At 53.0% G+C, this 23,014-nt stretch overlaps 1 protein-coding gene across 1 annotated transcript in view; it reads right to left on the bottom strand.

Annotated features, from left to right (window-relative positions):
* Window positions 1-23,014, bottom strand: part of LOC100607258 — a 153,954-nt gene that overhangs the window by 118,774 nt on the left and 12,166 nt on the right. Inside the window, 6 exon segments of the mRNA XM_030797618.1 lie at window positions 1,552-1,704; window positions 2,508-2,693; window positions 9,180-9,345; window positions 10,453-10,556; window positions 16,590-16,729; window positions 22,227-22,407. Of these exon segments, the coding sequence (XP_030653478.1) occupies window positions 1,552-1,704; window positions 2,508-2,693; window positions 9,180-9,345; window positions 10,453-10,556; window positions 16,590-16,729; window positions 22,227-22,407 (930 nt within the window).

The raw sequence follows: 23,014 nt of genomic DNA, 5'->3' as shown, positions 1-23,014 counted from the left end.
TATCCACCCACCCGTCCGTCCATACACCCACCCGTCCATCTATCCCACCCCCCCCCCCCCCCCCCCCCCCCCCCCACCCACCTGTCCGTCCATACACCCACCCGTCCATCTATCTATCCATTCACCCATCCACCCACCCACCCATCCATCCACCCGTCCGTCCATACACCCACCCGTCCATCTATCTATCCATTCACCCATCCACCCACCCATCATCCATCCACCCACCCACCCATCCATGCAACAAATATTAACTAAGCAGCAACTATGCACCCAGCACTGTGCTAGGTGACAGCCATAAACAGGACCAACCCAGTCCCTGTCCACCTGAAGCTGGTATCCTAGTGCAGGGAGACAGTCAATGAGATTAGCATGTGAAATATATAAAAAGTTAGGTGGTGGCCAGGCATGGTGGCTGACGCCTGTAATCCCAGCACTTTTGGGAGGCCGAGCCGGGAAGATCACAAGGTCAGGAGATCGAGACCATTCTGGCTAACACAGTGAAGCCCCGTCTCTACTAAAATTACAAAAAAATTAGCTGGGCCAGGTGGCGGGTGCCTGTAGTCCCAGCTACTCGGGAGGCTGAGGCAGGAGAATGGCGTGAACCCGGGAGGCAGAGCTTGCAGTGAGCAGAGATGGCGCCACTGCACTCCAGCCTGGGTGACAGAGTGAGACTCCGTCTCAAAAAAAAAAAAAAAAACGTTACGTGGTAATAAACCCTATGGAGGGAAAAATGAAATGGGGAAACAGGACCAGAGCCAGGGGGACCTGGGAGGTTCAATTTCAGGTGAAATTGTCAAGGGAGACCTCACAGTGACAGTGCCTTTTAAGCTAAGGCATACAGGACGTGAAAAAGAAAGGCCTGGGGACATCTGGGGGAAAAGCGTACCAGGAAAGGCGACAGCATGTGCAAAGGGCCTGCGGCAAGAGAGGGTCACAAGTGTTTGAGGAAGAACAGAAAGGGCAATGTGCTGTGGAAGAGGGATGGGAGGTGACAGGAGCAAGTGAGGCCCAGAGGTCAGATCCCTCAGGGCTTGGGAGGTCAATGAAGGGATTGTGACTTTGACTCTGAGTAAGAAGGGAGGTACTGGTCCAGGGATTAGAAAATTTTTTCTGTAAAGGGACAGACAACTCTTTTAGACTCTGCAGGTCATGCGGTCTCTTGCAATGACTTGACTCTGCAGGTGGAGCAGGAAAGCTGCCATAGACAGCACATAAGTGAGTGGGCATGGCTGTGTTCCAATAAAACTTTACTGACAAAAACAGACAAAGGGCCAGGAAGTGGCCCATGGCACATAGTCTGCCAAACCCTGCACTAGGGGGGCATAGATGGCACTGGTAATCATATGGTTGTGTTTTTGATAAATAATCTGCTTCCCACACTACACACAGGCTTAGACCTGGCTACCTGTTCACACTAGTACCCAGCCCACAGTAGGTGCTCATTAAATACATGATGAATGGACAATTGAAGCAGTGAATTAGCAAATTGTGGTTCCACACCCACCACCACCCAACCCCAACCCAGTGAAACAGCACACAAGGGCTCACGTCTGCAGAGCAGGGGACCCTCCGGAAGGCCTGGATAGCCCCCAGCCGGATCTCGGGGGCGCCACTTCTCAGAGATGCACAGGCACTCAGTGTGGGGGTGAGAGCCATGGCTGCCAAGCCCGCGTTGCCAATCGCCTTCAGCACAAGCTGGAGCTAAATCGAGATGGAGGCAGGACCATGAGGGGCAGAAACGTGGGGTGGAAGGGGCAGTGGCGTGGGGGGGGGGGCAGTGGCGTGGGGTGGGGGGGCAGTGGCGTGGGGGGGGGAGTGGCGTGGGGGGGGGGGGGGGGTAGTGGCTGGGGAGGCAGTGGCTGGGGGAGGCAGTGGCGTGGGGGGGCAGTGGCGTGGGGGGGCAGTGGCGTGGGGGGGCAGTGGCGTGGGGGGCAGTGGCGTGGGGGGGCAGTGGCGTGGGGGGGCAGTGGCGTGGGGGGCAGTGGCGTGGGGGGCAGTGGCGTGGGGGGGCAGTGGCGTGGGGGGCAGTGGCGTGGGGGGTCAGTGGCGTGGGGGGTCAGTGGCGTTGCGGGGGCAGTGGCCAGGGTAAGGCCTGTGAAGGGCATTTACCCACCTTCTTGGGGTGGGGGCAAATTTCTGTCCCCAACCACTGCTCCAGACCCCATGGGCCAGCCCCGGTGCCTTCCTGGGCATCTCAGCCCATTTCCCCTTCCCCCCTTCACCCCATCACCACAGAGTGGCATTGGCTGGGGGCAGGGGCGTGAGGGGCAGTGGTATAGCAGGGGCAAGGGCCTGGCGGGGGGCAGGCAGGAGGGTGGGGGGATGGGGTGAGGGGGGATGGACTGAAGGGGGGAAGGCGGAATGAGGGTTAGGAGGAAGGGGGAAAGGGGGAAAGGGGGAAAGGGGGGAACCCACCCCCACCCTCTCCACCTGGAGCTTGCCTGCTTGGCTTGGGCCCCACTGGGGGCACTGAAGCTGGTACTCAGGACACTGGATGTCCTCACCTTGTCATCATCCGAGGGCTCCTGGATGGTACAGTTCTCACCCAAGGCGTCTCCCAGGATCCTCACTAGGGAGCCAACTCCAGGCAGCTGCCCGCAGGGCCCATCCAGAGAAGCACAGAGGTTGTGCACCAGGGCTGAGATGCCCAGGAAGGCACCAGGGCTGGCCCGCGGGGTCTGGAACAGTGACTGGGGACAGAAATTGGCCCCCACACCGAGAAGGTGAGCAAATGCCCTTCACAGGCCTCACCCTGGCCACACACCGACTCACCTGGGGCACTTCATAATACAGAGCCAAGTCCCCCAGAGTCTGAACAAATTGCTCTGTTCAGGGAACATTTTAAAAGCACCCCAGAGGCTGGACACGGTGGCTCATGCCTATAATCCCAGCACTTTGGGAAGCCAAGGCAGGTGGATCACCTGAGGTCAGGAGTTCCAGAACAGCCTAGCCAACATGGCAAAACCCCGTCTCTACTAAAAATACGAAAGTTAGCTGAGCATGGTGGTGCACTCCTGTAATCCCAGCTACTCGGAAGGCTAAGGCACAAGAATCCCTTGAACCTGGGAAGCAGAGGCTGCAGTGACCTGAGATCGCACCACTGCACTCCAGCCTGGGTGGCAGAGCAAGACTCTGTCTCAAAAAAAGAAAAAAGAAAAGAAAAAAGGCACTCCATGTGCCCACCACTCAGACGCCCAGCTACCCTCACTCCAGGGCACTGAAGACTTCAACGAAAGAAAGGCAAACAGGCGGGGGTTCAGGACAGAGCTGCTCCCCACCCCAGGCACCTGGGAGAAATCAGACCAACAAATCTGTTTTTTTTTTTTTTTTTAAGATGGAGTCTTGCTCTCTCATCCAGCCTGGTGTGCAGTGGTCCCATCTAGGCTCACTGCAACCTCTGCCTCCCGGGTTCATGTGATTCTCCTGCCTCAGCCTCCCACATAGCTGAGATTACAGACACGTGCCACCACGCTTGGCTCATTTTTGTATTTTTAGTAAAGCCGGGTTTCACCATGTTGGCCACGCTGGTGGTGAACTCTTGACCTCAAGTGATCTGTCCGCCTCGGTCTCCCAAAGTGCTGGGATTACAGGCATGAGCCACCGCACCCGGTCTACACCAACAAATCTTAATAAACAAACTGTGTTCACTACAAGCCAGACTGCTGATAACGTGTCACACACGTGGCCTTTCTTATCATTCCCATTTTGCAGACGAGGAAGCTGAGACACAGAAAGGGTAAGGAACTTGCGTCAGGTAGCCCAACTGTAAACAGAACTGAGATTTAACCCAGCAGGGTCTGGCTCCCAGGCCAGGCATGATCCCTACACTCACTGCTTCTCAAAATGCAAATTCTGGGCTCACTCTAAAATCTGGCCCTGGGGCACTGGGTGTGAACAGGGGCCTCTGTGCTAGACCCACGCCACTCTAGAACAGGGACTGCTTGGCAGCTGTGGGAAATAAAATCTCTGCCTAGCTCTGTCCCTTTTTTTTTTTTTCTTTCTCAAGATGGAGTCTCACTATTGTCACCCACGCTAGAGTCCAGTGGCACAATCTCAGCTCACTGCAACCTCTGCCTCCTGGAATCAAGTGATTCTCCTGCCTTAGCTTCCTGAGTAGCTGGGATTACAGATGTGTGCCACTACGCCTGGCTATTTTTTGTATTTTTAGTAGAGACGGGGTTTCACCATGTTGGCCAGGCTGGTCTCGAACTCCTGACCTCAGGTGATCTGCCCGCCTCAGCCTCCCAAAGTGCTGGGATTACAGGCGTGAGCCACCACACGCCCGACCTGCCCAGCTCTGTTCTTTCTTTGGATTCTTGACTCTTCACCAGGTCTGTGTTACTATGCTAGGGTGTGAGCACACTGTGTGAAGGTGTGAACATGAGCATCTATGTGTGTGCATATTGGTGTGTGCTGTAGAATCCCAGTGCTTGTGGGTGTGTACGTTCCCACGTGGGTGTGCAGGTGTCTCAGCGCACTCAAGTACCCTAGTATGCATGTATTTCCTGGTGGATGCCTGTGGACACGTGTTCCCATGTGCGCATCTCGTGTGTCCCGGTGGGTGTATGCATGTGTCCATGTGTCCAGGTGCATGTGTGTGTACTGTGTGTCCCTTGTGTGCCCACACACAGCCCAGTGTATCTTGGTGTGCCTGTGCATGTGTCCAGGTGTGGGTGGCTGTCTCCACACGTCCCACTGTGTGAGTGTCCTATTGTGTGTATGTACATCTCCTGCCATGTCTTCACATGTGCATACACTGGGGTGTATATCTGCATCTCCAGGTATGTGAGTCTTGGTGTGTATGCCTCAATGTGTGTGTGTGTGTGTGTGTGTGTGTGTGTGTGTGTGTCTTGACGGGTCTATGGTGTGGGTGTGTGTCCCTGCATTTCCCCATGTGGGTGTCCTGGGAAAGCCTGCCTAAGTGTGAGCCTGCGTCAGTGTGTGTACACATGATCCAGCATGTGTGTGCATATCCCTGTGTGTTTGTGTGTCCCTGTGCCTTGGTGTGAGCCTGTGTCAGTGTACGTGTGGGTCTGTGCATGTACACATGATCCGGTGGGCATATGCATGTCCCAGTGCAATGGGTGCCTGCTTCAGTGTGTGGGGGCTGTGTCGCATGTGTGCACACGTGCGCTCAGGATGCGTGTGTGTGGGTCTTGTCACGTGCATCTCACTGCATGTTTTCTTTGTGAAAGGACAGGGGTGTGTGGAGCCTGGAAAAAGCACATTCAATGTTTCCCTGTGTTTGGGCAAAGAAAACAAAGCTGTCTGTTTTCTTAATACACAGCAGGGCAAATGGGCTTGGCTCGGAGGGCAGGGGTTATAAAAAGACTAAGAAGCTCTCAGCACATGGGAGGGGCCGCCTGCTGGAGGTTCCCGCCTCTGACTGCTGTGCCCAAGAAAGGCAGCGGGGGCACAGACAGGGCAGGCTCGGGCCTGTCCCAGACCAAAGCTGGAGCCAGAAGCCTGGTCACGCCCTGCAGGGCTGTGGGGCAGGCTGGTGCCACTTGGCTGGCAGCCCAGATCTGTGAGCCATTTCTGGTGGCCCCACCAGGACAACTGGGGCCAGCATGAGGCCTGGGTGCTGAGCGGTCCAGACAGTAATGACCCAGTTGGTTCTGTGTGCGGCTGCCCTGGGGATGCGCCCAGAAGGGCCAGCCTTCCCCGTTTTCACAAAAACCAGAAACCACGTCGCAAAGACAACAACAAAGAATTTTGAAAGAAAAATAAATTTAAAAAAAAATGGAAGGAGAAAAAAACAACAATCTAAATGCAAAAATCTCTAAGGAAGGCTGACTCACACTTCAGCTAAAAGTCTGTTTAAAACATTCACTCTTTTTCATTTTTAAAGATGGAAAAATAAAATTATCTTCAAACCTGTGACCCTTATTAAGCTGATTTCACTTTTCCAACATGATTCTAAAGCTCAGTCATCATGCTCAAACCAACCCTCCCTGAAAATGTAAGAAAACGGAACTGGGAGAAGATAAGACAGGAAGCGTTGGGACCTGGGGGAGATCAAATACCAGCTAGAAAGCATCAAGAAGCCGCACTTCGCCAACATGAAGAACTTTTGTTCATCGAAAGACACCATTAAGAAGGCCGGATGCGGTGGCTCATGCCTGTAATCCCAACACTTCGGGAGGTTTGGGAGGCCGAGGCAGGCAAATCGCATGAGCTCAGGAGTTCGAGATCAGCCTAGCCAACATGGTGAAACCCCATTTCTACTAAAAATACAAAAAAATTAGCCGGGCCTGGTGGTGTGCATCATAATCCCAGCTCCTCGGGAGGCTGAGGCACAAGAATCACTTAACCCGGGAGGTGGAGGTTGCAGTGAGCTGAGATCGTGCCACCGCACTCCAGCCTGGGCAACAGAGCGAGACTCGGTCTCAAAAAAAGTAATGATTAAATAAATAAATAAATAAAATTATTCCGAAATAAAAAGTTCATTAAAATACTCTCTCCCTGCTTGCCCCTCACTCCCCACTCCCCACCCCCCTCCTCTCCCCAGGCTTCACCAAGCCAGTGCATTCCCAGAACCTGCCAGGGCTCATGCAGGGCCTTGCTGACTCAATGACAGAACAAGAAAATACGGCCCAGAGAGGCATGAGCTCTGGCCTGCAGCTGGAACATCGCATCTGAGGCAGGGAGAGGAAGCTTCTGGGCTCCAGGAGCCGATGGATGCCACCTGCTTGGCTCAGTGCTGTGTCTCAGACTGATGGCAACAGCCACTTCCCTCCGCACACACCATACGATTCACGTGGTCTGCAAGGTCACTCTACAAAATAGTCCCATTGTCCAGACAGGGAAAATTGAGGCCTGGGAAAGTAAAGTGCCTTGCCCAAGGTCCTGCTGGTGAGGAGTGGGGCTGGGATCTGAAATAAGGAAGTCCAGATGGGTTTGTGCTCTTAGTTACTGCACATGAATCGAACATATGTACAAATAAATGAGTGAAGGGAGGAAGCGGGGAGGGGGTAAGGGAGGAAGCGGGGAGGGGGTAAGGGAGGAAGCGGGGAGGGGGTAAGGGAGGAAGATGGGAGGGAGGGAAGGGAGGAAGACGGGAGGGGGGAAGGGAGGAAGAAGATGGGAGGGGGGAAGGGAGGAAGACGGGAGGGGGGAAGGGAGGAAGGGGGGGAAGGGAGGAAGGGGGGTAGGGAGGAGGGGGGAAGGGAGGAAGGGGGGAAGGGAGGAAGGGGGGTAGGGAGGAAGGGGGGGGAGGAAGGGGGGAAGGGAGGAAGGGGGGAAGGGAGGAAGATGGGAGGGGGGGAAGGGAGGAAGATGGGAGGGGGGAAGGGAGGAAGACGGGAGTGGGGGAAGGGAGGAAGAAGACGGGAGGGGGGGAAGGGAGGAAGACGGGAGGGGTGGAAGGGAGGAAGACGGGAGGGGGGAAGGGAGGAAGACGGAAGGGGGGAAGGGAGGAAGACGGGAGGGGGGAAGGGAGGAAGACGGAAGGGGGGAAGGGAGGAAGACGGGAGGGGGAAGGGAGGAAGACGGGAGGGGGGAAGGGAGGAAGACGGGAGGGGGGAAGGGAGGAAGACGGAAGGGGGGGAAGGGAGGAAGAGGGGAGGAACGAAGGGAGGAAGAGGGGAGAGGGGAAGGGAGGAAGAGGGGAGAGGGGAAGGGAGGAAGAGGGGAATGGGGGAAGGGGAAGGAGACAGACATTCCCAGGGAGATGGCCTAAGCCCAGGGCAGGTCTTGGGTGGTTCTGGCATCCCTGGTGGCCAGCGTGTCACCTGCTAGGCTGTGAACTGTGGGTGATGCCTCTGGACCCAGTCTGGCCCTGGCTCTGAGTCAGTACCTGATTCTTGTCTGCTGAGCACAGCCAACCACACAGTCTGCCTGGAACAGCCCCACCTCAAACCCTGGGGTCAGGGGCCAGAAGACAAGGGCTCCCTATATTCCACCTGGAGGGACAGCCAGGGCTGGACCAGCTCCAGGGGCTCTCAGATCCTGCTAGGGTCCATTCAACCAATGCAGGACGGGGGGTGGGGGGGGGGGGGTGGGGTGTGTGTGTGTGTGTGTGTGTGTGTGTGTGTGTGTGTGTCTCTGATGTCCCCAGGGACCCCAGCTGCCCAGCACCAGCTGTGTCTTCACTCCCGCTTCCCCACCGATGCCATCTGACTTGGCACTCACTATTAGCCGGGACAAGATGGGGAGTGACAGGTGACACCCCCCGCCCAGCCAAGTGAGGACACGCCCCAAGGTCTCAGGTCAGAATCGAGGTGAAGGGCAGAGCAGCTGCAATCCTTTGGGAAAGCTACCCTACCTCTTTGGGCCTCCGTTTTCTCACCTGCAAAATGGGGTTGATAAGAGCACCTACTTCATAGAGACACCTCAAGAGTTAAATGAGACCTTCACGTATCAGAAGAAATTACTGACATCATCTTACACAGATTTCCTAATCTCCAGACTCATTAAATATGTGTGTTTATAAAAATAGCTCTGATTTCAAGTGCTCAGATTTCGTGCCAAACACCAGGAGAACCACTTCACACACAGCATTTCATTCCTCACTATAAGCCCAGGATAGAGGTACCACTTCCATCCTCCTTTTAGAGATCAGAAAACAGTCAGGCATGGTGGCTCACACCTGTAATCCCAGCCCTGTGAGAGGCTGAGGCGGGTGGATCACTTGAGGTTGGGAGTTCGAGACCAGCCTGGCCAACATGGCGAAACCCCGTCTCTACTAAAAAAAGACACAAAACTTAGCCGGGTGTGGTGGTGCATTCCTGTAGTCCCAGCTACTTGGGAGGCTGAGGCAGAAGAATTGCTTGAACCCGGGAGGTGGAGGTTGCAGTGAGCTGAGATCGCACCACTGCACTCCAGCTTGGGTGACAGAGCAAGACTCCATCTCAAATAATAATAATAATAATCATCATCATCATCATCACCATCATCATCATCATCATCATGAGAAAAGAGGCTCAGGAAGGTTAAATCACTTGCCTGGGATCACACAGGTGGGAAGCACACTGCTGACCCTTGAACCCGGAATTCTCTGATACCAAAGGTTCCCTTGAACCTGCCCCAGAAACCCAGGAGAATGGGCGGTCTGGCCCCCTCTGCTGATCCTACGAGGCGCTGGCACAAAAGAACTGATCACCTCCCCTGCATCTAACCAGCAGCCAAGCCACGTAGGGGGACACCGGGGCCCCGGGTGGGGTGCAGGGACTCACCAGCAGCATGTGGACCATAGCATCTGTAGGCTGTGGGAGGAAGGCCAGGGATGAGAGCCACGCCTCCGCCTCATCTGCCTCCACCTCCGCTGCTGTGATGAGTTCCTTCATGAGGCCCACACAGTGCTCTGTCCCACAGGAAGGCAGGGCGTCCAACAGTGGCTGCCTGAGATCATCAAGGTGACCCACATGTGCTGAGAGCCTGCAAACCTCATCTCACCGAAGTCACCCGGGGGTAAACTGAGGCTCAGAGAGGTACGGTGCAGACATGCCCACCCTCACACCTTGGGAGGGGCTGACCCGGGTCTGGGACCCCACAGCCTAGCTGAAGCCTATGCTCTTAGCACAGCAGCACCCAGCCCAGATGCTGGCAGCTCTACCCACCCAAGAAACACTGGTTGGGGAAAACACAAGCCACACCCAGTGCGCTGCTGAAACCCACCCAAGCAAATGTCACCGAGTAGGGGTAAAAATCCCTAGTGGAACAGGAACCAGCAATCAACAAACAGTCTCTAATTTAAACCTCGAATACTCAGCACAACATCAGGACATTTATTTTTTCGTTTTTTGTGAGACAGGGTCTCACTCTGGCACCCAGGCTGCAGTGCAGTGGTGCGATCACACCTCACTGCAGCCTCCACCTCCTGGGCTCAGGTGATCCTCCCACTCAGCCTCCCAAGTAGCTGGGACCACAGGTGTTCGCTACCACGTTGAGCTAACTTTTAAATTTCTTGTAGAGACGGGGGCATTGCTATGTTGCCCAGGCTGGTCTCAAACTCCTGAACATAGCCCTGAGCTGACTGAGTTAGTGCCTCAGAGATTCCCCTCTGAGACTGGGAGTCTCTGTACCCACCTTACTGGCCCCAGATCAGCAAGGTCTGGGTGGTGGAATGCCAGCCCTGCCCAGCACCCCCGTAGCTCAGACTCTCCACGCCCCCGGCAGCAGGGTACCCTAGGTGCATTGGAATGCTAATTCCAGCAAGAGGGTCCCTGTCTGGGGAAGGGAACAATGGCTGTCTTTATTCACCAGGCCCTTCAGCTTCTGGTCTCAGGCAGCATCGAGCTTGGTCCCCGTGGGAACCTCCAGGCTCCCCACTTGATCTCCTTCTTGGCACACATTCTCGGACTGAAGGACAAGGCAGTGTCGTGGGGACGGGATGAGGCATCAGTGTCCATCCCTCACTGGGAACGCGGGACAGCACGAAGACTCTCTTAACCCAGGGATGCCCCCAGCCAGCTCCTGGTCCATCCCCCACCCGGAGAGGGGCCTTACCCGTTGTCTCGGCATTTGAAGGAAGAATGTCGCCAGAGTTCCATCAGCTCACCCCCAGAAAGGCCCTGGAGCTGGGACACGAGTGTCAGGAACAAGTCCATGGCCTGGGATTCAGAGATGGCAGCAGGAGACACCCAGTGGTGCGGGGGATCCCCAAAGGTCACCTCACCCGCCCCCTGCCTGCAAGCACAACCGTGGGGAAAGTGGGAAGGAGCTGCTACCTTCCCCCAAGGTGTCCTGAGACCCAGTGAGATGAAGCTCCAGGTTTGGCTTCTCCCTCATTGTACCCCCAGCCCCTACAAGCACACAGGCTGGCTCATTTTTCTTTAATTTAGCAGGTATTTATTGAGCACCTACTATGTGCCTTGCAGTGCACTCACGATACGGCAGTGAAAGAACAGGCATAGTGTCTGAATCTGTGGCATCTAATAAAAGCCCAATAAATGTTCACTATGATTGTAATATAATTATTCTAATTAGTCTTAGCATATTTCAAATATTTAGTGAGGTGGCAATCTTTTCCTATATAACAGATATACTCTTTTGGTTTTTTTTTTGTTTTTTTTTTTGAGATGGAATCTCACCCTGTTGCCCAGGCTAGAGGGCAGTGGCGCAATCTCGGCTCACTGCAACCTCCACCTCCTGCGTTCAAGCGATTCTCCTGCCTCAGCCTCCTGAGTAGCTGGGATTTACAGGAACCTGTGACCACGTATGGCTAATTTTTTGTATTTTTAGTAGCAATGAGGTTTCACCGTTTTAGCCAAGATGGTCTCGATCTCCTGACCTTGTGATCTGCCCCCCTCGGCCTCCCAAAATGCCGGGATTACAGGCATAAGCCACCGCGCCTGCAGCACTTTTTTTTTTTTCTTTTTTTTTTTTAGAGACAGGGTCTCCCTCTGTCCGCCAGGATGGAGTGCAGCAGCACAGTCACTTCTCACTGCAGCCTCAACCTCCTGGGCTCAAGCAATCCTCCCACCTCAGCCTCCCATGTAGCTGGGAATACTGGTGCGCATCACCACGCTCAGCTAATTTTTTTGTATTTTTCATACAGATGAGGTTTCACCAGGTTGCCCAGGCTGGTCTCAAACTTCTGGGCTCAAGTGATCCTCCCACCTTGGCCTCCCCAAGTGCTGGGATTAACAGGTACGAGCCATCACGCCCACCCTTTTCCAATATTTCTAATACAAAGAATTGTTTTATACAATTATTAACAGTGATGGCTAATAAAGGACATTATGGGGGTGCAGAGAGCCCAAAACTCACCAGAAATAAAGGACTCTACTCAGAGAACAGCCCCTGGGTTTAGGGGATGTTTAGTTTGGAAAACCTTCCCTCCTGGCACCCCTGTAGTCTCAGGCTCACTTCATTGGCCTGAACCCAAAGCCACAGAAACAGCAACAAGGTAGGAGCCAAGTCAAGCCAGGTCCCAGCTGGAGCAGGGAGCAGGGAAGCCCCCATACTTCCCCCAGGCTTGGCCAGGGCCAGGCCTGAATCCCCCACCCACCCAGGGGTCCTCCGAGGCTGGGACCTGCTTCCCTGACCCTGGGCCTCCCTGCCGTGTGTGGCTGCGATGGAATCCCTGCACACGCAGCTCGATCTCAGCAAGACGCAGCCTGCAAAACAGGCCCTCACTGGTCACTCTGCCCACCTGCCAACGTGTCTGCCCACCACAGTCCCGGCAGCCTTCCCTGAATGTACCTTCTGTGGGCAGAGCCAGTGGCAACCCTCAGCTCTGTCTTTCCTTCCTCCGGCAGGACCCACAAGCCAGCCCCTGCTGCAGGCTAACTGCCACCATTGCAGCTGGCCCTGACCAGTGGTAGCCTAAAAGACTCTATTGCCCAGTTTCGGGCGGCTATCCAAAAAATTTCAGGTCCAGGCCTTGCTTCCTTCCTTCCTAATGGGCTCAGCCGCCTTTCCCTCTGGCTGGTGGCTGCCTTTCCCCGACTGCCCTCAGCACCCTGGGTTCGGAACACGTGTGCAGACAGGCACCTGGGGATAGTGCCTGCCCGGGACCATTCCTCCTGCTCTGGGCAAGCCTCTGGCCACAAGTGTTACCCTGACAATGGGCCTTTCAGATCCAGGCATGACAGCAGGGATCATTAGTGGCTCATCCTGGTTTCCCTCCACTGGAGGAAGAAGAAATTCAAAAGTAGAAAAGAGGGCAGATCTAGGCAGGCTATGGATGGAGGCAAAGGGTCCAAGGTTCTTGCCTAGAAATCAAGTCCGGGGCCTGGCGTGGTAGTTCACGCCTATAATCCCAGCACTTCAGGAGGCCAAGCCGGGAGGATCACCGGAAGTCAGGAGTTTGAGACCAGGATGGCCAACACGGTGAAACTTTGTCTCTACTAAAAATATAAAAATTAGCCAGGCATGGTGTTGCACGCTTGTAATCCCAGCTATTCAGGAGGCTGAGCCAAGAGAATCACTAGAACCGGGAGGTGGAGTTTGCAGAGAGCCGAGATCACGCCACTGCACTCTGCACTCTCCAGCCTGAGCAACAGAGTGAGATTCCGTCCAAAAAAAAAAAAACAGACAGACATGTAGGTCGATAAGGAAACTGCTACCCCCATCACCACCAATAACACACGAAAATAGTAATAAGGCTGGGTGCAGTGGCTCATGCCTGTAATCCCAGCACTGTGGGAGGTTGAGGCAGGCGGATCACTTGCGGTCAGGAGTTCGAGACCAGCCTGGCCAACGTGGTGAAACCTCATCTCTACCAAAAATATAAAACTTAGCTGGGCATGGTGGCGTGAGCCTGTAATTCCAGCTATTCAAGAGGCTGAGACAGGAGAATCACTTGAACTCGGGAGGCAGAAGTTACAGTGAGCCAAGATCACACCACTGCACTCCAGCATGGGCAACAGAGCAAGACCCTGTCTCAAAAAAAAAAAAAAAAAAATTGTAAGAACAACTACGCCACTAGTTACTTAGTAAGGAGCCTTTACTACGTTCCAGGCACTGATCAAAGCTGACAGAGAAGGAAAGTGACACTCAAAGTGTTTGAGTCAGGGGCAGGTGGCCGCATGCTGCTCAGTAGCAGAGGAGAGACTTGAACCCAGGGCACCAGCTCCTAAACCCACAATCTTAACGAGCATCCTATACGCAATGGCTTAAAAAAAAAAAAAAAAGTCCTGATTTGTAGCGTTTGCTGACTCCCATGATGTAAATACATCCACCATGGTCGATTTCAAGCTACCAACATGCAATTGCTAAGGACAGACCTAGGAAGAAACGCACCTTAGCACATCATATCATATTTCCACCATACGGTTACAATAAACATGACTAACCTCTAATGGAAAGACAATAGTAAAATGTAGTAAAATAACCACGTAGTCGTGGTTGGGAGTACGTAATACCTTTGTTTCTAATATAATTCATTTTATTTGATTTTTTAATTTTTCTTTTTTTTTTGGAGAAGAGTCTCACTCTGTCACCCAGGCTGGAGTGCAGTGGTTTGATCACAGCTCACCGTAGCGTTAACCTGCCAGGCTCAAGCCAACCTCCTGCCTCAGCTTCCCAAGTTGCCAGGACCACAGGGATGTACCACCATGCTTGGCTTACTTTTTGTAGAGATGGGCTCTCTCCCTGTGTTGCCCAGGCTGGTCTCGAACCCCTGGGTTTAAGTGGTCCACCCACCTCAGCCTCCCAAAGTGCTGGGATTACAGGCATGAGCCACTGTGCCTGGCCACAACTTAATGTTTAAAACAGCAGTGTTTAACAACCAGCCCGCAGGACACCTGGAAATCTACTCACCCGCTCTTGTGAGCCAGTCCTATTCTGCCACTGTCTATGCCATTTCGTGACTGTACACAGTCAGCCCTTAATAAACATCTGTAACTCAAACTCCTTGTTCTCGGAACACCCAAGATTGGTGATAAGCCATGCCCTCTCCCAGGCATCCTTCCTGGCAGCCTGGAGAAGTTGGCCCCGCTGGCCCCCCTCTGTCCCCTCCCATCCCCAATGCACCCTTGCTTCCTCCTCCTTTGTTCCTTAGGGATGCCCTTGGCCATCCCACCCTCTGCCCCCCCCCACATCGAAACTCTGGGGCCTCTCTATGGAGGGCCCGACTCGGGGGTTTGCTTTCTTTTGAGCGCTGAGTCCTGGTTTTATTTCCAGACTGAAAAGCAAATCTTGCTTCCTGCCCACCATCAATGGGGAGGGGCAGAGGCATTTCAAGCCAAAGCTCGAGAGGTCTATCCCCCTGGCAACCCAGGCAGGCCCTCAGCCCTCCCGGGGGCCCAGGAGCTGCTTGGTGTCCACCGATGTGTCCCTGCAAAGCCATTTCTAGCAACAGGGTCCTCAGCATTTCACCCCTCAGCCCAGGGGACCTCCGCAGTGGCAGTAACTTCCTTTTCAATGCTGTAAGTAAAAGTCAGCCGCGCAGTGCCCTCTGGGGCTAGCACCACCAGCATCCAAAAGTAGAGATCCAGGCCCACAGCCCTTGCCCTGAGCCACCCCTGCCAGGGGAAATGTCCAGTGAGGTGGTCAGGGTGCTGTTGGGGCCGGATAAAGAATGCAGTCCTGTCTTCCCATCAAGCCATGAGGTTCGGCAGTGCAATGGTTAGAGCACAGACCACAGCACAGCGGTCCCCTACTGGTGACAACTGTGCTCCCCAGGGCCATCTGGTTGCCATGGACTGCAGGTGGGGATGATAGTGGTATCTAGTGAGGAGAGGCCAGAGATGCTGCTAAACATCCCACAATGCACATGACAGCCTCCCCCACACACTACACAAAGGATGACCCAGCCCTCAGTGTCCACAGCAACCAGGGTGAGAAACTTACAGCACTGAAAATTACTTACAGCACTGAAAATTACTTGCAGCATTGAAAAGGAAGTTACCCTGCTTTGGGCCAGGCTGGCTGGGTTAACAGCCCAGCTCTATCACTTACTAGCAGTGTGTCTTTAAGCACATTTCGTAAACTCTTCAAGCTTCAGTTTCCTCATCTGTAAAATGGGCACAATGATATGAATTTCAGAGATGATTAAATTAGGTAGCGCAAGTCAGGCCCTGGAGCTTATTGTCTGAGCATACACTAAGTGCTCAGTTAAACTGTAAAGCCTTGGCAGCACGCAGTGGCTCACGCCTGTAATCCCAACACCGTGGCAAGCTGAGGTGGGAGGATTGTTTGTGTCCAGAAGTTCAACACCAGCCTGGGCAACATGGCGAAACCCTGTCTCTACAAAAAACACAAGAATTAGCCAGGTGTGGTGGCATGCACCTGCAGTCCTAGGTACTCTGGAGGCTGAGGTGGGAAGATCACTTGACCCGGGGAGGTCAAGGCTGCAGCAAGCCATGATTTCACCACTATATTCCAGCTTGGGCAACAGAATGAGACCCTGTCTAAAAAAAAAAATCGTAGAACATTGAATGGAGGCCCCCAAAAAGATATGTCCATGTCCTAAGCCCTAGAACTTGTAAATTTCCCTTATTTGGAAAAAGGATCTTTGCAGATGTAATTAAATTAAGGATCTTGAGATATGATCATTCTAGATTATCTGGACGAGTCTTCAATCCAATGACACATCACTTTCCTCCCCCAGGGACTGTACCATGCTAAACCATCTCTCTCGTGCTTTCCATCTTACATGTGGGTTCAGGGCCCTCTCTCAGAACAAGAGTGGTGGTGAGGAGACTCTCATCATCACAGCACAGCCTCAGGACCTCAGATTCATGATGATAACCAAGGAAGGAACTGGCCATAAGTCTCAAAGTCACATTCACCTCTTGACTTGAAACAGCCAGGAGTTTCGGAGGAGGCCTCGGCCATGTGTTTCTAACTTTGTTGTGGGAAGTCCTCAATGCTGAGGCTCAGATGTGGCTAGGCCTGGGAGTTTAGACTGTGAGTCAACAGGACAGTTGTGTGCTCCTAGACAGATGGAGGAGAAAAGGCTTCCCCTGTGCCCACATCCAACCTGAACTGGGGCACTGCCTTGGCATACACCATCTAGATTTCCTTTCTTCTGCAACCAGGCACAGTGGTGCAGTGCACAACCTACCCAACCATACATGACAGCTCTGATATTCAATATCTGAGAGGATGGGCCAGGATATGGGCAGGAAGAGGAAGGTGTCCCAGGGACTCAGGGCCAAGAAAGACTCTGGCCTGGGGCTGGAGAAGCCACTCACCTCCAAGCTAGTGGTCTGAGCCAGGCACAGCCTCCTTACTAATGTGGCCGCGGTGGCCACCATGGCCTGGGATGGTGTCTCCTCCCACTCATACACCAGGCTGCTTGGGGTCATGTCTTCATCGTCTCCATCATCTGGATCTGAGATGGGAAGAGGTGGATGGGATGACCATATGGGGAAAGGCCAGAGTGAGCTAGAAAGCCCTCTGGGAGTTGCCCCCACCCCCGCCAGTGCTTCCTTCAGCACGTTTCAGGCAACAGGTAAGAGGGGTGTCTACGAGGGAAATCATGGCAGCGTCATTGCAAACAGCCTAAGATGGGAAGCACCTATGTACCCACCAGCGGGGGCTGGGCAAATAAACTGTGGCCCACTCACACCAGGGAACACTGAGTATCTTTTTTTTTTTTTTTTTTTTAGATGGAGTCTCGCTCTGTGCCCAGGCTGGAGTGCAGTGGCATGATCTGCAAGCTCCGCCTCCCAGGTTCACGCCTTTCTCCTGCCTCAGCTTCCCGACTAGCTGGGACTACAGGCACCCGCCACCACACCCGGCTAATTTTTTTGTATTTTTAGTAGAGACGGGGTTTCACCATGTTAGCCAGAATGGTCTCAATCTCCTGACCTTGTGATCCACCCACCTCGGCCTCCCAAAGTGCTGGGATTGCAGGCGTGAGCCACCACACCTGGCCAACACTGAGTATCCTTTAACAGAAACAAGTCAGCAGGACACACCCTGCCTTGTAAAGATCTCCAAGCCATTGAGTGACCAAGGCAAGATGCAGAACAATGTATGGTGCAAAAATAAAAATAGACCACTCTGTACCTGGCACAGAGGCTCATGCCTGTAATCCCAGCACTTTGGGAGGCCAAGGTGGGTGGATCACCCAAGGTCAGGAGTTCAGACCAGCCTGGCCAGCATGGTGAAACCTGTCTCTGTTAAAAATACCAAAAATTAGCTGGGCAGGGTGGCAGGCGCCTGTAATCCCAGCTACATGGGAGGCTGAGGCAGGAGAATTGCTTGAACCTGGGAGGCTGAGGTTGCAGTGAGCTGAGATCGCTCCACTGCACTCCGGCCTGGGCGACAAGAGTGAGACTCTGTCTCAAAAAAACAAAACACAACAAAACAATCAGACCACCCAAACAGACACAGTTGCCTATGTATCTGTAAGTACACAGAATTTGTCTAGAAGAGTATACTGGAAGCCAGGAATGGAGTCAGCCTCTGGAGAGGGGGGACTCATTTTAACCGTGTCCTTTTGTACCATGTCATGCATCACCTTGTCAAAACAATAAATCTTAATCTCTCTCATGCATTCTGTCCTGTGATTGCTTCCTAATAAAGATGGGTGATGGCAGAAACTGCCCTCTGCTCTGCACAGGGCCATGGTGTTAACCTTTCCTGATCCCCTCTTGGACCCCCAAACCTCAGCCAAAGACCTACCCTCAAATCCACAGTCCACACTTCCCTCTGCTTCAATGCTCCTTAGCAAAGGCGTGTGCCTTCTAGATGCTGTCCAACACCATCTGGCTGCCTGCAGGCCTGGGCACCCGCTCTTGCAGTGTCTGGCTCCACACAGGTGCACACATTCATCCATCTAATCCTCAGACCTCTCAGCCCCCCAGGTGCCTGGGACACACAGAGGTCGTTCCTGCCCCAGGGCCTTTGCACTTCCTGTTTCTTCCCTGAATGCTCTTTCCTGCATCTTCCCAAAGCTGACCTTGTCTTATCCTTCATTACTTTCTCAGAGAGGCCCTCTTGGCGCCCCTAAGTCACTGGCTGTCATGCAGTTGTTTAATTTCTTTTCTGACATGGATCACAGCCTCAAGCCACTTTGACTAGGTTTGTTCCCCATCAGTGGTTTCCCCCTCCCAGGAGGGTGTCAGCCTCAGGGTGACAGGAATGGAGTTGACCATGATCACAGGCCTGTCCCCAGAGCCCTGGCAGTGCTTAGCACACAACAGGTGCTCAGACAAGCATTTCGGGTAAGCATGAATGAAAAGACACTCCCGATGACCTGCCAAGAATCTGCAAACCTAAGGAGAATTCTCCCACGACAGTTGGGAACCAGATGACTCCAACCCAGTCAGGAGGACAGGGCCAAGCCAGGGCCATCTGAGCCCAGTGCGGAACTTCAAGGAGGGATAAAGGCTCATTTCCGAGTATGCCTTTGGGATCAGGCCCTAAAGAATGGGGCTAGGATGTGAACCATTGGTCTCAGAGGCCACGTGCCAGGTGCTTAGCTAAAGGCAGTGATGATTTTTTTTTTTTTTTTTTTTCAGAAGGGGTCTCACTCTGTCGCCAGGCTGCAGTGTAGTGATGCGATCACAGTTCACTGCAGCCTCGACCTTCTGGGCTCAGGTGATCCTCCCACTTCAGACTCTCAAGCAGCTGGAATTACAGACACACACCACCATGCCTGGCTAATTTTTTTGTATTTTTCACAGTGATGGGGTTTCGTCATGTTGCCAGACTGGTCTCAAACTCCTGGGCTCAAGCAATCTGCTCACTTTGGCCTCCCAAGGTGCTGGGATTACAGGCTTGAGCCACTGTCCCCAGCTGACCATTTTCGGTAACTTTCCCCATATCCTAGGGGTAAGGGGTGACCTACCCATATATTTACAGCTAATGAAACTGAGGCACAGAGAGAAGCTATTGGCCCAAGTCACACAACATAGAGTCAGAATTTGAATCCAGTTCTGACTCCAAAAGCCTCCTGGGAATGACAGTGAAAATATGAAAAAACTCCTCTGTACAATGGAATATTATTCAGCAATGAAAAAGAAAAAATTCCAATTCATGCCACAACATGGATGAACCTTAAACACCATGCTGCGTGAAGAAGCTAGACACAAAAGGGCACACTTTATGACCCCATTTATATGAAATTCCAGAACAGGAAAATTAGAGGCAAACAGTAGTTGAGTGGCTATCAGGGTCTAGGAAGACGACGGCTAATGAGCACCAGGTTTCTTTCTAGGGTGATGACAATGTTCTAAAGTTGACTAAGGTGGAGCACAGTGGTTCACACCTGTAATCCCAGCACTTTGGGAGGCTGCAGCAGGAGGATCACTTGAAACCAGGAGTTTGAGACCAGCCTGGGCAACATAGCAAGACCCTATTTCTACACAAAATTTTTAAAAATAGCCAGGCAAGGTGGCGCACAGCTGTACTGGGGAGGCTGACGCAGGGGGAATCCCTTGAGCCCAGGAGGTCAAGGCACCATTGCATTCCAGCCTGGGCGACAGACCAAGACTCTCTCTTAAATTAAGTTGAAGGCTGGGCACGGTGGCTCGTGTTTGTAATCCCAGCACTTTGGGAGGCCGAGGTGGGCAGATCACCTGAAGTCAGGAGTTTGAGATGACTCTGGTTGTAAAACCCCATCACTACTAAAAACACAAAAGTAGCTGTGCATGGTGGCACATGCCTGTAATCTCAGCTACTCAGGAGGCTGAGGCAGGAGAATCGCTTGAGCCCGGAAGGAGGAGGTTGCAGTGAGCTGAAGTCACGCTACTGCACTCCAGCCTGGGCGACAGAGCCAGACTTCATCTCAAAAATAAATAAATAAATAAAATAATAATAATAATAATAAAGGGGCCTGGCACGGTGGCTCATGCCTGTAATCCCAGCACTTTGGGAGGCCGAGGCAGGCAGATCGGACACCTTAGGTCAGGAGTTTGAGACCAGCCTGGCCGATATGGGGAAAGTCCGTCTCTACTAAAAATATAAAAATTAGCCAGGCATGGTGGTGCACACCTATAATCCCAGCTACTCGGAGGCTGAGGCAGGAGCACTGTGTGAACCTGGGAAAGGAGGTTGCAGTGAGCCAAGATCAAGCCACTGCACTCCAGCCTAGGTGACAAAGCAAGCCTCCATCGCAAAATATAAAATAAAATAATAATAAAGTTGATTGTGGTGATGATGGATGTACAACTCTGAATATACTAAAAACCACTGAACTGTACACTTTAAATGGTGAATTGTATGGTATGCGAATTCTCTCTTAATAAAGCTGTTAAAAAGGAGGAAAAAAATGAAATCTCATCCAACTCAGTGGGACACCGCTGGGCCCTGGCAAGTGTGGATGCCCCCAGGCACAGCTAGTTTCTGTAGCTGAGGGTCGGTGTGCGGGGAGGGCAGACCAAACTGGGATCCTAGAAGGCATCCCATGGTGCAGAGCGAAGTTGGAGAAATCCCAAGGTCCCATCTAATGGGTTCTCCCCCAGGGAGTGTAAGGAGCCTGCCCTCCAAGGTAAACACAATTACCAGCCAGGGCTGCAGAACACACGGCAGGGGTTCAGGTCCCGGTTCTGCCTCTCACTCACCGTGTGACCTTGGACAAGTCATTTGATCTCTCTGAGCCACAGGTCACTTATCCGAAAAATTTAATTGGCGGAGCACAACAGTTCACACCTGTAATCCTGCAATCCCAGCACTTTGGGATGCCGAGGTGGAAGGATCATTTGAGCCCTGGAGTTCGAGACCAGCCTGGACAATGTAGTGAAACCACATCTCTACACACACACACACACACACACACAATTAGCCAGGCATGGTGCTATGCACCTGTAGTCCCAGTTACCTGGCAGGCTGAGGTGGTAGGATCACCTGAGCCTGGAGAGGTTGAGACTACAGGGAGCCATGATCAGACCACTGCTCTCCAGTCTGGGCAACAGAACGAGAGTGTGTCTCCAAAAAAAAAATTTTTTTTTAATTAATTAATTAATTTATTGAGATGGAGTCTTACTCTATTGCCCAGGCTGGAGTGCAGTGGCGTGATCTTGGCTCACTGCAACCTCTGCCTCCCAGGTTCAAACGATTCTCCAGCCTCAGCCTCCCAAGTAGCTGGAATCACAGGCACCCACCGCTACTTCCAGCTATTTTTTGCATTTTTAGTAGAGACGGGGTTTTCTCCATGTTGGCCAGGCCGGTCTCAAACTCCTGACCTGAAGTTTATCTGCGCACCTCGGCCTCCCAAAGCGCTGGGATTATAGGCGTGAGCCACTGCACATGGGCAAAATTTTTATTTAAATTTAACTAATAACAAACAGTACCTTCCTAATGGGGGTTTTGATGAGAATTATATTAAATACCTATAAAGTGCTTAGCGCAGCCACTGGCCCACAGTAAATCCTTCCAAAATCCCAGTAGTAAGAATAACCACTCTTATTTCATTATTCAGGAAGACAGCTGGTTTCAAAACACGGAAAAGCAATCCTCCCCCCAGACATAGGCCTCGCTTGTTTCTTTCTGTGTAAAATTGTAGGAGGGCACCAAGTCCCAGGGAATGCTATGTGTTAGCAGGAACTTTCTGGAAAATCAGGAAACCTGAGTCAGTTTGCCCCTAAAATGGGCAGGGGTGGCTGAATTTACGGTTGAGAAACAGAAGATTCCATCTTCACCAAGGACATCCCAGGGAAAAGGGACTCAACCAAGCCAGGGCCATTTGATCTGAGCCTGCAGAAAGAGCCTGGAGAACCTTCTAGAAGTGGCTAACTCTCCTGATGACGACCATTTTCAGAAATAGGTCAGAGGTGTCCAGGCCGGGACAGAGGAATGGAGCCTGGGCCTGCTTGGGCCCCTCTGGCCAGACCCCCTCACACCACGGCCAGGGGGTGGCCACCAGGGAAGGCTGAAGTCACCTGTGCCCGCTGGATCTTGGGGCATCTCGTGCAGCAGGCTGAGTGAGGAGAAGGTCTGCATCTGCACAGCGCTTGCCTTTGCAGACAGTGGCCCTGCGGCGTCCAGCTCTGTGCAGGACACCTCCCTCAGCACTCCGGCCTGGAAGCTCTGGACGCAGGTCAGGCGGGACGCCAGGCCGGGCTGTGGACCAAGAGGGGAAGAGACAGCTCAGGCCAGGATCTAGCCATCCACAGGACCCAGCCGGGACCAAGGGGAGGAGGGACAAGGGACACATCAGAGCTGCAGACCCCTAACCCCCTCTCAGCGAGGCTGGGGAGGAGACGCTGAGGGCTGCATCCCAGTGTCACCCACCCCTGGCTCACCCGGGTTGTGGCAACATCAGCCCAGGCAAAGGCATACCGGAGATGACAAGGACAAGGGGAAAGAAGAAAGTCTAACAGACAGTGACCCCCAGGAGAGAAATGATAAACCCTCAGTATGAAAACATTTGAGCCGAGCGCAGTGGCTCACGCCTGTAATCCCAGCGCTTTGGGAGGCCGAGGCAGGTGGATCACAAGGTCAGGAGATCCAGACCATCCTGGCTAACACGGTGAAACCCCGTCTCTACTAAAAATACAAAAGAATTAGCCAGGCGTGGTGGCAGGCGCCTGTAGTCCCAGCTACTTGGGAGGCTGACGCAAGAAGATCACTTGAGCTCAGGAGTTCAAGATCAGCCTGGGTAACACAGCAAGACACCATGTCTACTAAAAATCCAGAAAAAAAAGATAATTAACTAGGAACGGTGCCT

Source organism: Nomascus leucogenys, chromosome 18 (assembly GCF_006542625.1).
Source record: "Nomascus leucogenys isolate Asia chromosome 18, Asia_NLE_v1, whole genome shotgun sequence".
Classification (NCBI taxonomy): domain Eukaryota; kingdom Metazoa; phylum Chordata; class Mammalia; order Primates; family Hylobatidae; genus Nomascus; species Nomascus leucogenys.
This window is presented reverse-complemented; position numbering and strand designations above follow the sequence as displayed.